This window comes from Rana temporaria, chromosome 3 (assembly GCF_905171775.1).
Source record: "Rana temporaria chromosome 3, aRanTem1.1, whole genome shotgun sequence".
Lineage (NCBI taxonomy): Eukaryota > Metazoa > Chordata > Amphibia > Anura > Ranidae > Rana > Rana temporaria.
In genome coordinates this window covers 97,620,182-97,635,561 of record NC_053491.1, presented here as the reverse complement: position 1 = coordinate 97,635,561, position 15,380 = coordinate 97,620,182, and the positions used below count along the sequence as shown (strand labels likewise).

At 44.0% G+C, this 15,380-nt stretch overlaps 1 protein-coding gene across 1 annotated transcript in view; it reads left to right on the top strand.

Moving 5' to 3' along the window:
* Positions 1-15,380, top strand: part of VPS13C (vacuolar protein sorting 13 homolog C) — a 388,870-nt gene that overhangs the window by 266,222 nt on the left and 107,268 nt on the right. Inside the window, exons 51-58 of the mRNA XM_040343051.1 lie at positions 2,057-2,286; positions 4,621-4,713; positions 4,803-5,168; positions 7,250-7,339; positions 7,520-7,675; positions 8,016-8,280; positions 8,439-8,599; positions 8,895-9,016. Coding sequence (XP_040198985.1) covers positions 2,057-2,286; positions 4,621-4,713; positions 4,803-5,168; positions 7,250-7,339; positions 7,520-7,675; positions 8,016-8,280; positions 8,439-8,599; positions 8,895-9,016 — 1,483 coding nt within the window. The remainder of the gene's footprint in view (positions 1-2,056; positions 2,287-4,620; positions 4,714-4,802; positions 5,169-7,249; positions 7,340-7,519; positions 7,676-8,015; positions 8,281-8,438; positions 8,600-8,894; positions 9,017-15,380) is intronic.

Below are 15,380 nucleotides of genomic sequence, written 5' to 3'. Positions count from 1 at the left end.
ACGCATCAGCTTATGCCATGCATTACCATGATTGTTTAACTTCCTGTCTCCTCCCTCCCTGGGGAGGAGCTTTGGATTGTTTGGTACATATAAATTTAGCAGTGTGGGGGTACAGATACATGCCCCTGTTGATGGCTTAGAGCCGAAACTAGTCGGGTAACATGCTTAGTACCCCATACTGCCTTTTATAACTATTCACGTGATTTTATTGTTCAATTTTTTTACAAATAAAGCCTTCACGTTTTTTTTTGACCTGCACCATTGGAGCATTTTTTTTTTCCTTTCCACACATGCTGTGTTGATCCATGAGTCATCAGCCCTGTCCATTTGGGTTTCTGTTCCTGAGAGAGGTATCTGACAAGATCGGTTCCATCGTTCCAGTTGGAGAGACCATCCCACAGATCCATCCGTACAGAGCCCAGGGTCCGCTGTGACCACCATGCTGTATCCGACTTGATGTTAGTACTAACATGCAAGTCCACCGTAGCTGGTAAGAGTATCCACCCTCTTTATGATTTTCTGAAGATTGTTACAGACAAGCCATGACTGCTACTTTCTTTATCTGAACCAGCATTACGTTTGAAGTGTTTTATCCTTCCACTGGGAAGCATACCTATGAACTGTTTCCATTTGTTCACTGAACTTTTCATTGTTCATTGCACCTGGTCGGTGTTTCCATTCACCTGTTATACACACATGGACTCATTACAAGCATTGCCCCCATGCTGAGTGAATTCCCATTCACATTCCTCACAGTCCTCTGTTGTTCTCACTTCCAATGATATGTGATTTTGGCAACATTTTTCCACTCAATATCAACTTTAGCGCTGCACTTATTGTTTTCTGCCAATGAAGCCGCAAGGCCTTTTTCCCTTAGTGAGGATGGTGGCGCAGGCACACGATTCGAAGGACAGATCAGCCTTGGGCGGCCGACATTACGGGCACCCTATACTGGTAAGTGTGCTTGTTAAAAGTCAGCAGCTACAGTGTTTGTAGCTGCTGACTTTTAAATTTTTTTTACACAGCTGGACCTCCGCTTTAAGACTCAACAAACAGGTGTGGACTGAGACTCGGTCACAAACCCCTTTTGGGTTCTCACATTTAGTATTGGCACTGATTCATATCAGGGGCTGTCTGTCCACAGTCTGCATGTGATGGCAAAGAGGAGGCATTAGGGGGTCTAATAGACATCTGATGTATTCAAAAATAGTCGGTAGTAAAAGCATGCTTCCTATCCTAACCTGCCCTCCTGCATTACATAGTTTGTTGTGTATGCTATCATAGTTTTCTCTCCCGTATACCTCCCCCATACTTTGGGACTATTGTACTATCTGCATTTTTCCTCTGTACTTACTGCCCGTTTTTATACTATCCACACTTCTCTCCTGCATATACTGCCCACAATTATGCCATTTACAGTCCTATTCTTCACATAATGCTCCCTCTTACACCCTTCAGCATTTCCGACTTTTTCCATACTGCCTTTTATCATACCCTCTCTTGTACATTTCTAATGACTGCCTCTGCATTCACACTATTTTTAGCGGACTGACACTGCACCTAATTCCTCCTGTCCACTAAGTGAACCTTATATCTGTGAACTGCTCTTTTCACTGCTGCACTGAAAGCCACTGTATTGTTAAATTCTCCACTGACTGCCAATGTAACACTACTACTGTGTTAACAACTACACACTGCTGCACTATGACTCATTCCCTATGTAAACTACGGTATGTATGTTGTATTGTATATTCACACTACTGGGGACATTGTAGGAGTAAGGTAATGCATCCAGTGCAATAACAACGTTAAGTTGTTTTTTTTTAACAAAACTTGTTAGATTAGGACCTAAAAAAATAATTGTTATCCATTAACCTAATAAAACTAGTGGATAAAATGCATATTTGCCATATGTTTAAAAAAAATGTTATGTCAAATTTGACAATTTGCTTAAGTTTGTTCCCTGCAAATAATTTTCTAAAAAAGCTTATGTGTATATGTTTTCTATATCCTGCAATTTAAACTTTTGTTTTTTTTTCTTTGTGTTGTTTTTTAGAACAGGCAGCCTCCCAGACATTAAAAGTGAAAGCATTGATCATGGATCCTGAAATAGTATTTGTGGCCAGCTTAACAAAAGCAGATGCCCCTGCCTTAGCTGTATCCTTCCAGGGCAATTTCTTACTTTCTGATGTGAACTCAGAGAAAAAAGTAATTGGCATTGTGAAAGAATTCAAAGTTCTAGCCTGTCCATTTCTCAGAGAGCTGAGAGGCAATAACATCACTACGGTATGAACATTTTCTTGCTCTTAACTGTTTAACTTGAGGTACCTTGTCTTCAAAAGGACTACGGCTGGCTATACATGGGTTGAATTTCAAAATATTTTTTTTTAGAAAATCTTGTATAAGAATTCTCATCCAAATTTCGCACCATTAGTGGGCCGCAGCAATGGTACATTTTCGAGCAGCCATCGAATATGAGTGATTAGGCATGTTGGAATTTTTTTGAAAATTAACAATTTTCTAATCAGTGATGGGAGAATTGTGTGCGAGATATAATTGAAAAAGAAATGCGCATAAGCACAAGGAAAGAAAATTCCTGCAAAGAAAATAAAATTCCCGGCCAGAATTTTTTTTTTCTGTAGCAACATGAGGGAAAATGTAGGGGCTTGGTCGAATTTTAAAATCAATGGTGGCATCATCGGATCACAAGACACAAGAAATTTTCTGATTTTCTAAAGAAAACTTTGTTCGGAATTGGACCCATGTATGGCCTGCATAAGGGTGGATAGAGACAGATTGAAATTCTACTGGTTCAGCAGGAATTCGCTGAATTTCGATCTGTGTGTGGCCTTCCTGTTCCACAGTATTTGATCGAACAGTCGACTTCTGTTACACAGTCACACTGGAAAACTTTCATCAGTCAGAGGCTTCAGCCACTAATCGGTGTATTCTGAAAGTCCAAGCTGTCAGAATATTATGTCACAGCAGGGAGGGTTCCCCTATCCACTTTGCTTGTGTGGATGGGGGAATCTGTTTTTTTTGTTCAGCTGCTAAAAACTGTATATCCAGTTTTGGTATTGTCCATGGGTTGAATTAACAATTAAGACTAGATAGCCACCCAATGGCAAGAAAATCTAGAGGTATGACCCTACTAGAAATGTTCAAAATAAATGTTGCAATGTGATTTAACCACAGTAACCAACAAACTTGCAGATTCATAATTAAAAAGTTACCCAGTATTTTAACTAATACTCATGAAAAAAGTTTGTAAAAAGTTGGACACCCTGGATGCAAAATGCCTATCAGCTAATATGTTCATTATGTCTACTGCTGTTATCTCTGTTTGATCTTAAAGTGGTTGTAGAGGCAGAAGCCTTTGTATCTTAATGCATTCTATGCATTAAGATAAAAAGCCTTCTGTGCGCAGCAACCCCCCTAATACTTACCTGAGGTCTCTCTGTCCAACGATGTCCACTAGCATCTCAGCCGTTTGAGTTTCTCCTTCCTGATTGGCTGAGACACAACAGCGGCGCCATTGGCTCCTGCTGCTGTCAGTCAAAGTCAGCTTGCCAATCCGGAATAAGAGGTGGCAGGGCGGGGTTGGGGCTCCGTGTCTGATTGCACACATGGAACTGTGACTGAGCTCTGGTGCCCCCATAGCAAGCTGCTTGCTGTGGGGGCACTGAACAGGAAGGAGGGGCCAGGATCACAGAAGAGGGACCCGAGAAGAGGAGGATCGGGCTTCTCTGTGCAAACACACTGCAACAGAGCAGGTATGTATGACGTGTTTAATATTTTTAGAGGAAAATTAGAGCCTTTACAATCACTTTAACACTAACCGTACTATAGTTTCTAATCCTCTTACTACTTTTCTTGTTAGATCTCACATTTTTAAACATCCTTCTCTTTATTTTCTTTTTTCCTTCATTGAGTGCCGGTTCACACCAATGTGCTCTGCAAGATTGCATGTGATTCACACTGCAGATTGTATGGCGGAAATCACATCGCATTCGGACTAAACTTGCACAGGACCCTTTTTTTGGTCCGCACCACAATCGGATCGCATGGGTGTTAACACTTATGCGATCCAGTTCATGTCCGAACTGTCAGTTTGCAGTGCGATATGCAAGCTAAAATGGGGGTGTTATTTACAATGTATTGACACTCCAAGCAGTTCACATATGGCAGTGTGAACTGGCATGCGATGCGGGAATCGGCAGTGAATTTGCAGGGTTCCTGCATCGCACAAGTGTGAATCGGCGCTTAATGAATGTTACACTGTCAAGTATACAGTATGTATGTGTGTGGTTCAGTTCTTGAAATCTTTACAGCAGTATCTCTATAATATGTAGTTTTTGTACAACTGATCATCTTTATGTCTTATCTGCACTTGCTCTAAAGCCAAAATAACAATATTTAAATTTTGACTGTAATCATAATTTGAATCAAACATATTTTGTGTTTGCAGCACATTAAAACAAAGCATTCCCAAATTAAAATGTTAAGTTCTAGGACTGTTTGAATGGAATTTATTGTGTTTAGAATTAACATCCATTCCTGTGTACATCATCTTTCCCCAGTGAAATACATGTAACATTGGTAAATTGTTTGATTACATAGGTTGTTCAGCCATGTTCCTTGCATTTGGAAAGCACAACTGATGAATCTGGTAGCCAGGATGCTAATCTTACTGTGGAAGAAGTCATTATTAAGGTAAATAACTGTTGCCAGAATAAAATAACACATTGGCAGGGGATACCACCAATTAAAAAAAAAGTAATTATGTTTTGCTTTTCTCCCAGATCTCGCCTATAATTCTCAATACTGTGTTGACCATCATGGCCGTTTTGAAACCAAAGCCCAAGGAGGATGAAAGCAAACAAAATGTGGTTGAACACAAGAACATTTGGGACACAAGGACAACCACAAGCTGCAATAACTGGTTTTTGGGGGTTGAATCAGCTGACGAGGTTACTGAATGCTTTCAGAACACAGAATGCTCAAAGAAGCTAGAAACCTTTAGTATAAAAGTGAAGTCTGTGCAGGTGACACTTGAATGTGGTCTAGGTCACCGTACTGTGCCCTTGCTCTTGGTTGAATCTACATTCACTGGAACTGTAAAAAATTGGTCATCGCTTATGAATGTGACCGCTGACACCACCTTAGAGGTAGCATGACAATTGTCCATTTCTATTATGATACAAATTTTTACTTATATATTATAACAATTCTGTATTGTTTAACTCTTTACAAATGATGAAGTTGGTAAATTATTAATGCGTAGATGTACTGGTGCAAATTTTGGGAGTATACTGCGCAGGTCTCGTATAAGGTGAACAATAAAATCACAGTTGTGATGAGGGTGCAGTAATGCTGCAGCAGCTATAATGTCAGATATAAACATATAGAACAGATAAATGGAAAATAAGCTGTGCTGCATATAAAACCATTAGTGATAAAAAACAATTGATAAGGAATACATATGAATATACAAACACAATATGTGCGCAAAAATCACCTGTGCAAAAATAGAACTTAAAAGCGTGAACTTAATAGTGATATATTGAAGTGATAAATGACAAGTAGTCCACAGTATGTCAATTAGTCCCAAGAGGTTCAGAATTATTTATAGGAAAGGTGCAAACATATCCAAATGGGTGCTGAACAGGTCCAGAAGAAATTGTGCCAGTTAGCAGGATAGGAGAGCCTCCACCTCTTATATCTTATCTGCTTACCAAAACTAGTTGATTTCGGTAATGAGATCACATACGCGTGTGGCCAGCAGCCCTGCTCAGGATTTCCTGGGATCCCTTGTCCACTGTATGTGTTTGCATTCAACCTTTGTGTTGTCAAGCGTATCTCCTCAGTGCAGATGACCCAAAAAGGAAAATGCCGCTCTGACTGCCCGTATGCCGCCGCTCCCTCCCCCGCACTAGCCGTGATCCCGCTGCTTTTCGCTGCTCCGGCTGTCTCGGCTAAGGTTGATGACGTCGTGACAGTGACGTCAAGATGTCCCGGAATACACAGGGTTAAGTGTGTCAAGAGATGTACTGGTACCAAAAGATATTGAGGCACTAGTTTATACATCAACATTTGTATTTTGGTGGCACTACAATACCTTGTCCATGACTAAAGTAATGTTTAGCTCTAGTCGCAATGAAATCAGCCAAACCAACTTAGGCTATTTTCACACTACTGCGGCTTCAAAGTCGCGCGATTTTGCCACGATTTCAGGGAATGTCTATGTAAGTTGCATCAAAATAGATCAAAGTAGTGCAGGGACTACTTTGAAGTCGTGATGACTTGAAGTCGTACTAATATGAATGGTTGTCATTGGAAATCATGGAAAACGACTTGTCATGCTACTTTGCCATTACAAATCGTGGGACAAGTCGTATAAGTGTGCAAGGGACCTAATTAGGTACAGGGAACATGACTACATTGGCAATAAAATTTCAATTGCTACTGAGAGATTTACTTTTTTGTTCACGGTAAACTCATTATAATGAGGTCCCTGTGAATAAGCAGGTTAAACATTTAGCCAAAAGATTTAGAATGCATTCATGCCTCAAATGCACTCTGCCTGCGATTAGATGTGAGAACCCTAGTGGTGGTTCCCATAATTAGCGGCGAGTAAGCAGCCCCAAAGCAATGAGAGGCTGTCAACTCTTGCAGCTGTTCATACCCATTTGCATGTAATCTCTCAAGCAGCGATCACATGCAAGTGAGTAACCCTGGTTTCAGGCAGTCTGCGCCCAGGGCTGATCACTCGCATGTGACCATTGCATGAGTGACACATGCGAATGGGTGCAATTAGCTGCAAAAGTTGGCAGCCTCCCATTACTTTTAATGGTGCTGCCTACTCGCAGCTAATTGTGGGACACCCACTGGGTTCTCGCATCTAATCACAGGCAGGGCACATTTGCAGGTTTGAATGCACCCTTAATGGCTCATGTAGCTCCCTTGATTAGGTTTTGCCAACATAGAAAAACGAGCTTATAAACATCTGTTCATGAAGACATCCCATAAGCATGCCAATATTTGCAGAGTTGATTTATGAGCGCTGCTTGTTTTTGTTACATTTATGTTTGTTTCAAACTTATCTTGAATTTTTTTTAGCAGCTGCCTACAGACTGAATTTTGATCTATTTCACTGTGCCCTCAAGCTCTCTTTGTGTTGGCCACTTTGCACGATTTATTTAATATTCGCAGTATGTTGCAACTGTTTTGATGCCATACATCTTTACAGGTTCACTACTACAATGAAATGTATGCCGTGTGGGAGCCCTTGATTGAACGAGTTGACAGTGGGAATCGGCGCTGGAGTCTGAAATTTGAGGTTAGAGACTACTAAATTATAATGCAGTGTCTAGAAGTTTTTTTCTAATGCCGTCGATGTATGTATTGTATTTTTTTTTTTCATGTCTGGTTAAGCTTTTTATGGATTTTGCTAATCTTTATAAACAAAGTATGTTGTGTAGTATAATAAATAATACAATGTGTTTCTTTTGGATTGAAGATGAAGAATAACCCTGTCCAGGACAAAAGTCTTCTCCCAGGAGATGATTTCATAGTGGTCCCTGAGCCTCAATCTGCTATTAACATTACTTCTAAAGATACCATGAACATCACAGTCTCTAAATGTACTCTGGGAGTGTTCAGTAACTTGTCAAAGGTAAGTGAGAAGATTGTCAAACGCAGCAAATTTTACAGTGGGTTTCATAAGTTAGTATATATTTTTGGTGGTAACTCAATTGTATAGCGTGGCTTAAAGTGCACCATGACCGTGGTCTCGATAAGGCTTCCAGTCAGTACATTATGCAGATTGGAGAGATGTGCTTTATATAATTGTTTTTCCACAACATCATAAAAAGGAGAGATGATACTGATAATTGGCATTTTTTATCTTTTGCAGTAGGTGTCTTGCACATATTTGAAGAAATTGTATTTAGGAATATTCGTTTTTCTCAAATATCAGGCATTTTACATATGCGGCCTTATGTTCTCTTCCCTAGGCTTTCTCTGAAGGAACCGCTTCAACTTTTGACTATTCTTTAAAGGACAAGGCCCCTTTGATCATCATAAATGCACTGGGTGTCCCTCTTGTACTACAGCATGGCCGAAATTTACGTCAGTTTGGCTCATCAACACACAATACTGTTCATGATGTGAATAAAGGGCAGTCGCTGGAGCTTGAATTTTCTGAAGTAGAGCCTTTGTATCGTGGTAGATTGTCGGCCCTACTTCGGCAAGAAAGTAGCCTACTAACGCTTGGCATAGGTAATTGCTTTAATCCCATTGAAAAATATTAAGAGAAACACCTTCTTTTTTTCTTTATTCATGTACAAATAGGATATCAGATCAATGGAAATAGAGTTTTAGAAATGCCTGAATCTGAATATGAATCTTTACTAGTTGTCATTTACTTTTCCTCCCAGTGCCTCAAGGATATACAGAGGTGACAAACGTCCCCATCACAAAGCCAGCTCGACGTCTTTATAATGTGCGCAGTCCTTCAGAAGAGAATTCTGTCTCTGTTGTTGTGCAAATCGATGCCAGTGAAGGGAACAAAGTACTATCTATTCGATCTCCTCTGCAGGTAAATGCCATTTTTCCTTCTTTGGCCTAAAATAATGTTGTTTTGTTTTCATTGTGCTATCCCTATGGGCCAGCCTTATGTATCTTATGAAGTTTTAGTAGACCTATTTTATTAGTACTGTACTTTTGAGTACAAGGGAGAGATTACGAAATATTAGTGTCACTTGATTCTTTGCATAATTACTTATTTACTAGTGTATTTTCTCATGCTGTCATGAGAGTGACAGAGAAGTTTTGTTGTTTTGTAGCCTACATTATAATGAAAAGATAATAAAGTAATATAAATGTAATTTCAGATCATGAACCATTTCTCAGTGCCTTTTAATGTGTATAAGTTTGTGCCAAATCCCAAGCTACTGGAGCCAGTTGGTATATGTAAACCAGATGAAGAGTTCCATGTACCTCTGCATTCATACAGGTATTTTTTTTTTATCCCATTAGCAGTGGAAATTTCAAACCTTCGGTCCATTCTTAGCATTTTTCTGAAATGTATATAAAAATCTTAGCTGAAAGAAAGAAACAATAAGTTGCACTTAGTCTTAAGCCAGCCATAGACGGTTTGAATCCCAGCGAAATTTGAACCATGTATTGGCAGGCTGAATCGACCTGTCGGATTTTGCATGCGATTATTTCTAGCGGCTATGGTACCCGTTAGCAATAATCACTGTGTTCTCCCGGCGGAAGGAGGAGGAGGCTGTCCCCACCGGGAAAAAAAAAAACGTGATTTTCTTTCTCGTACATCACGGGACACAGAGCGGCATATTCATTACTATGTGGGTTATATGGAGTACCTTCAGGTGATGGACACTGGCAATCTCAAACAGGAAGTGCCCCTCCCTATATAACCCCCTCCCATAGGAGGAGTACCTCAGTTTTTTCGCCAGTGTCTTAGGTGTTGGTCATGGTTTAGCTTACCTCCACATCCTTGGGATTAAGGTGGGCTAACCGGTTCTGTCCAAAGGCCTCAGTGCTAAAGTGGTCAGCAACCGGACCCCAAACCATTGGGGTGTAGCCCATAATGCTTTCTGTTCAGAGAGCTGGACCCTGGGCCCAGAACTTAGAAACCTTTGGGGGCCTAATGTTTCTGTTGCCAGGGTGCTATATGGGCCCAGGACAGTGGCTCCTTCATAGAAACCCAGGGCCTGAAGGTCTAGACGCCACCCACGGAGATGGGGGAAGATTGGACCTCTTGCTGTGCAAAAGTCCTGCGGCATGGAGCAGGTAAGTATTGGGGGAGCTTGCGGAACTTGGTTCTTAGCAGGTTCCCTACAGGGGGTGCACAGGGGGACACTATGTCTATAGAATCACTATGTCTATCACAGAGACAGGATGATTCAATCTTTTTTCCCCAGTAATATGTGACCTCCCTGGTAAGTGTTGTTTAGCTGGGCTGCTGGCGCTAGGTGTGGGATCTCTGTAGGAGGGGAGTCTTTTCCCATGCTAAAAGGAGGTCTGTGACCTACCTAAAGGGCTTACCTGCCTGGGTGCCTGCGCTGCTCCGTCCTCCTCCATGTGTGATGGCCCCCGCCGACGGGCGCGCGCGCGTGCCCGAGATATAAACAATTTTCGCGCCATTTCCGTGGTGGGGGCGCGTCCCGGTGGGCGGCGAATCACAAGTAAAGGAAGGGGAGGTCCTTCCATTAGCTGCCAAGAGCTCAGTGTCATCCTGAGCTAGAGGAGAGGAGGACACAGAGCGGAGCACGCCGAGGACACCCGGTGGCGAAAGGAAGAATTGCAGTTTTTCTAAGGACTGTCAAACCTACAGATAGGTTTTCTTTTTCCTTTTTTCAGCAGATGGCTATTGGCAATACTTAGTGGGAGACAGAGTGGTTTCTTTTCCTCTTCAAAAAAAAGAAAAGAAAAAGAAGAAGGGAAAGAACTGCTGATCTCCCTTCTCAGTTTGGGCGTTAGTCTCTATCGCTCCCAAACCGACAGATCCCCTTAGCTACGTCTGTGGCTGGGTGATAGCAGGTGTACCTCGGTATTGTACCATGCCTTCTGGGTCAGAGGGTACAAAGGGTGGGGATTCCCCCGCAAAATCCGAGGGCTCAGACACGGCTATGCCACTGCTCTCCCCACAGGACATATCGGGGCACGCCTTGATGGGACCTGGGGGATCTGGTGCTGGGGCTGATCCAGGTCAGTCCAACCCCGGCTTTGTCACTGAGAGAGTTCTTGCTGTTTCTTTAGGTGAACTAGAGAAAAGAATGGCAAAAAGGATAGCTAAAGCTATATCGGGTAGAAAGCGGACTAGGTCTCCGTCACCCGAGCAAGAACCCTCAGACACAGAAATCCTTTCCCTAGGGGAATTGGATAGACTTGACGCTTTGGACCAGGGTGGTTCAGAGATCGAGGATCTGGATACTGAGGGGTCTGGTTCAGCCTCCCAAGGGGAAAGTTTGTGGGTTCAGGCCTTAACGGACATGGTCCATGAGGCATTTAAGTTACCCATACCAGAACCTCAAGTATCGGCGGTTTCAGCTTTAGGCTCTTTAAAATCGCCTCAAAGCAACGCAGTTTTCCCGATCCATCCTCTACTCGAGGAGGTCATGTTTCAGGATTGGATTAAGCCAGATAGAGTCTTTTTACCACCTAAAAAATTCTCTGTTTTATATCCTATGGAGGAGAAATTCTCCAAAAGATGGGCGCCCCCGGCGGTGGACGCAGCCATCTCCTATGTGAACAAATCTTTAACTTGTCCGGTGGAAAACGTACAGGTGTTTAAGGATCCGGTTGATAAACGCTTGGAAACATTACTGAAAGCCTCCTTTACTTCAGCAGGGGCGATAGTTCAGCCCGCTGTGGCTGCTATTGGAATTACCCAAGCATTATCAGATAAGACTAAGCAAATGCTTAAACTTATCCCTGCCCAGCAGGCAGAGGAATTTTCGGATATACCGAGGGCTATACGCTTTACGGTGGATGCTATCAAGGACTCCATCCAGCAGGCATCACGTTTATCCTTATTTCTAATCCATATGAGAAGGCTCTTATGGTTGAAGAGTTGGGAGGCTGAGCCCCCATGCAAAAAGCTCCTGGTAGGGTTTCCCTTCCATGGAGGACGACTCTTCGGAGAAGATCTGGATAGATATATTCAGACTATATCAAGCGGCAAAAGCACTCTCTTGCCAGTCAAGAAGAAAGCCCGAGGGCCCGCGTTTAAGCGCCAGCCCCCCCCGGGACAGGGGCCCTCTAATACCAGACAGTATCGACGGCCTCCTGCAAGATCAGGCTTTAACAATAAGCCACAAGGCCAAGCCACTGGGGGCAAGAAGCAGTGGTACCGCAAGCCTGCGAAGCCAGCCCCCAAGTCGGCCTTATGAAGGGGCGCCCCCACCCACGATGGTGGGGGGAAGGCTACGTCTCTTTGCAGAAGTTTGGGAGGCCAGCATTCCCGACTGCTGGGTACGGTCTTCCGTGGCCACGGGCTACAAACTAGAATTTTCAGAATTCCCTCCTCCTCATTACCAGGAGTCAAGAGTACCAGGCGACCCGGTGAAGGGAGCCGCGTTGATGGCGGCATTGAATCATCTGCTGTGCCAGAAGGTGATAGTAGAAGTACCAGTCCAGGAACAGGGCTTGGGGTTCTACTCCAACCTGTTTATCATCCCAAAGCCCAACGGCGATGTCAGGCCAATTTTGGACTTAAAGGGAGTAAATGCGTACCTAAAGGTCCGCTCATTCCGGATGGAAACTATTCGGTCAGCTGTCGCCGTGCTCCAGAAGGACGACTTCATGGCGTCCATAGACATAAAGGATGCTTACCTTCATGTGCCAATTTTTCAGCCACATCAGGTATTTCTACGCTTCTCGGTGGCTCAGCGTCATTTCCAATTTGTGGCGCTCCCCTTCGGGTTGGCTACGGCCCCCCGGGTATTCACGAAGGTCCTAGCCCCAATCCTAGCCAATCTAAGGACCCAAGGGGTCACGGTCCTAGCTTACCTGGACGACCTCTTGGGCGTAGACCACTCGTTTCCTGGCCTGGAACGAACAGTCGCCCTCACGGTTCAGTACCTCGAGAGGTTCGGCTGGGTCCTAAATCGAGACAAATCAGCATTTCGGCCCACAAGGCAGCTGGAATATCTCGGCATGAGATTGGATACAGAACAACAGAAGGTGTTTCTACCTCTATTAAAGGTCAAGGCCATCAAAGAGCTAATACAAATAGTTCTGAGCAGGAGAAAGCCAACTGTTCGCCTATGTATGCGGCTACTAGGCAAGATGGTGACCACCTTCGAGGCGGTACCGTATGCTCAGAGCCACACTCGCATCCTGCAGGCAGCCATCCTGTCAGCATGGAGCAAGAGGCCTCAGGCCTTGGAGATTCCTTTGCCACTCTCACCAAGAGTCCGGCAAAGTCTATCTTGGTGGTTAAACCCTCAGAATCTCCTGAAGGGAAAGACGTTCAGTCCTGTGACCTGGAAGATAGTAACCACAGACGCCAGCCTGATCGGCTGGGGAGCAATTTTGGATGGTTGCACTCGCCAGGGCACTTGGGCAGCGGCAGAGAAGCAGTTGCCCATCAATATCTTGGAGCTCAGAGCTGCCCGGCTAGCCCTCAGGGCTTGGACGTCCAAACTGCAGGGGTTCCCGGTGAGAATACAATCGGACAATGCCACGGCGGTGGCATACATAAATCACCAAGGGGGAACCAAGAGTCAAGCCGCTCAGAAAGAAGTGAGCTTGATTTTCTTGTGGGCAGAAGCCCATATGCCCTGCATATCGGCTATATTCATTCCCGGAGTGGACAACCTACAGGCGGACTTCTTAAGTCGCCAGACTCTATTGCCGGGGGAGTGGTCTCTGCATCCACAGGTCTTTCAGACACTCTGCCAGAAGTGGGGAGTGCCGGACGTGGATATCATGGCATCGAGACTAAACAAGAAGCTAGACAGGTTCATGTCCCGCACAAGGGATCCCAGAGCCTGCGGAACCGATGCGTTAGTTTGCCCTTGGCATCAGTTCAAACTTCTTTATGCATTTCCCCCGCTCCAGTTACTACCCCGCCTGCTGCGCAGGATCAGGGTGGAGCACATACCAGTCATCCTGGTAGCTCCAGCATGGCCCAGAAGGGCATGGTATTCACTAATCCTGAAGATGGTAGTTGAAGACCCTTGGACTCTTCCTCTACGGCCAGACCTGCTATCGCAAGGTCCGATCCTCCACCCTGCCTTACGGCATCTAAATTTGACGGCCTGGAAGCTGAATCCCTGATTCTCAGGGGTAGAGGTCTGTCTCAGAAAGTAATCTCTACCCTAATCAGAGCCAGGAAACCGGTCTCTAGGGTGATTTATTAGAGGGTCTGGAAGGCCTATGTAGGCTGGTGTGAGTCCAAGCGATGGCTTTCTCGCAAGTTTACCATCGATAGAGTATTACGTTTTCTCCAGCTAGGAGTGGATAAAGGACTGGCATTAAGCACAATCAAAGGACAGATTTCAGCTTTGTCAGTGTGGTTTCAGCGGCCGCTGGCCACCCACTCGCTAGTTAAGACCTTCCTTCAAGGGGTCTTGCGTATTAATCCTCCAGTTAAATCCCTGCTTTGTCCGTGGGATTTAAATCTTGTTCTGTCAAGTTTACAGAAACAACCTTTTGAGCCGTTGGCTGAAATTCCTTTGGTTTTACTAACAAGGAAGTTAGTATTTTTGGTTGCCATAGTTTCCGCCAGAAGAGTCTCGGAACTGGCAGCCTTATCCTGTAAGGAACCATATCTTATTTTACATAAGGACAAGGTCGTTCTCCGCCCTCATCCTTCCTTCCTACCGAAGGTTATATCCAGTTTTCATCTAAACCAGGATTTGGTATTACCATCCTTCTTCCCTAAACCTACTTCCAGAAAGGAAGGGTTGCTGCATACCTTGGATATTGTCAGGGCCATGAAGGCCTATCTTAAAGCTACAGAGAAGATCCGGAAAACAGATGTGTTGTTCATTTTACCGGATGGGCCCAAGAAGGGGCAGGCAGCTGCAAAATCCACCATCTCGAGGTGGATTAAACAGTTAATAACTCAGGCCTACGGCTTGAAAGGGTGTCCTCCTCCGTTATCATTAAAGGCTCATTCTACTAGGGCCATGGGCGCCTCCTGGGCAGCAAACCCCCAGATCTCTATGGCTCAAGTTTGCAAGGCGGCAACCTGGTCTTCTGTCCACACGTTTACAAAATTCTACCAGTTGGACGTAAGAAGGAATACTGATACAGCCTTTGGGCAGGCAGTGCTGCAGGCTGCAGTTTGAGACCCTCGGATTCCGGGGGCTCCCTTTTGAGTTAAATTTAAAAATTATTTTTCTCAACTAAGTTGGATTTATTATGATTTGAGTATATCTCTAAATTAAATCCTTTTGTCTTGGGAAGATGTTCTCCCTCCCCTCATTGTAAGCATTGCTTTGGGACATCCCACATAGTAATGAATATGCCGCTCTGTGTCCCGTGATGTACGAGAAAGAAAAAGGGATTTTTAATACAGCTTACCTGTAAAATCCTTTTCTTGGAGTACATCACGGGACACAGAGCTCCCACCCCTCTTATGGGAAACATTTTGGGGGCATACTGCTTGCTACAAAACTGAGGTACTCCTCCTATGGGAGGGGGTTATATAGGGAGGGGCACTTCCTGTTTGAGATTGCCAGTGTCCATCACCTGAAGGTACTCCATATAACCCACATAGTAATGAATATGCCGCTCTGTGTCCCGTGATGTACTCCAAGAAAAGGATTTTACAGGTAAGCTGTATTAAAAATCCCTTTATTGTTAATAGCTAACATAGCCGCTTGAAATAATTGCATGTA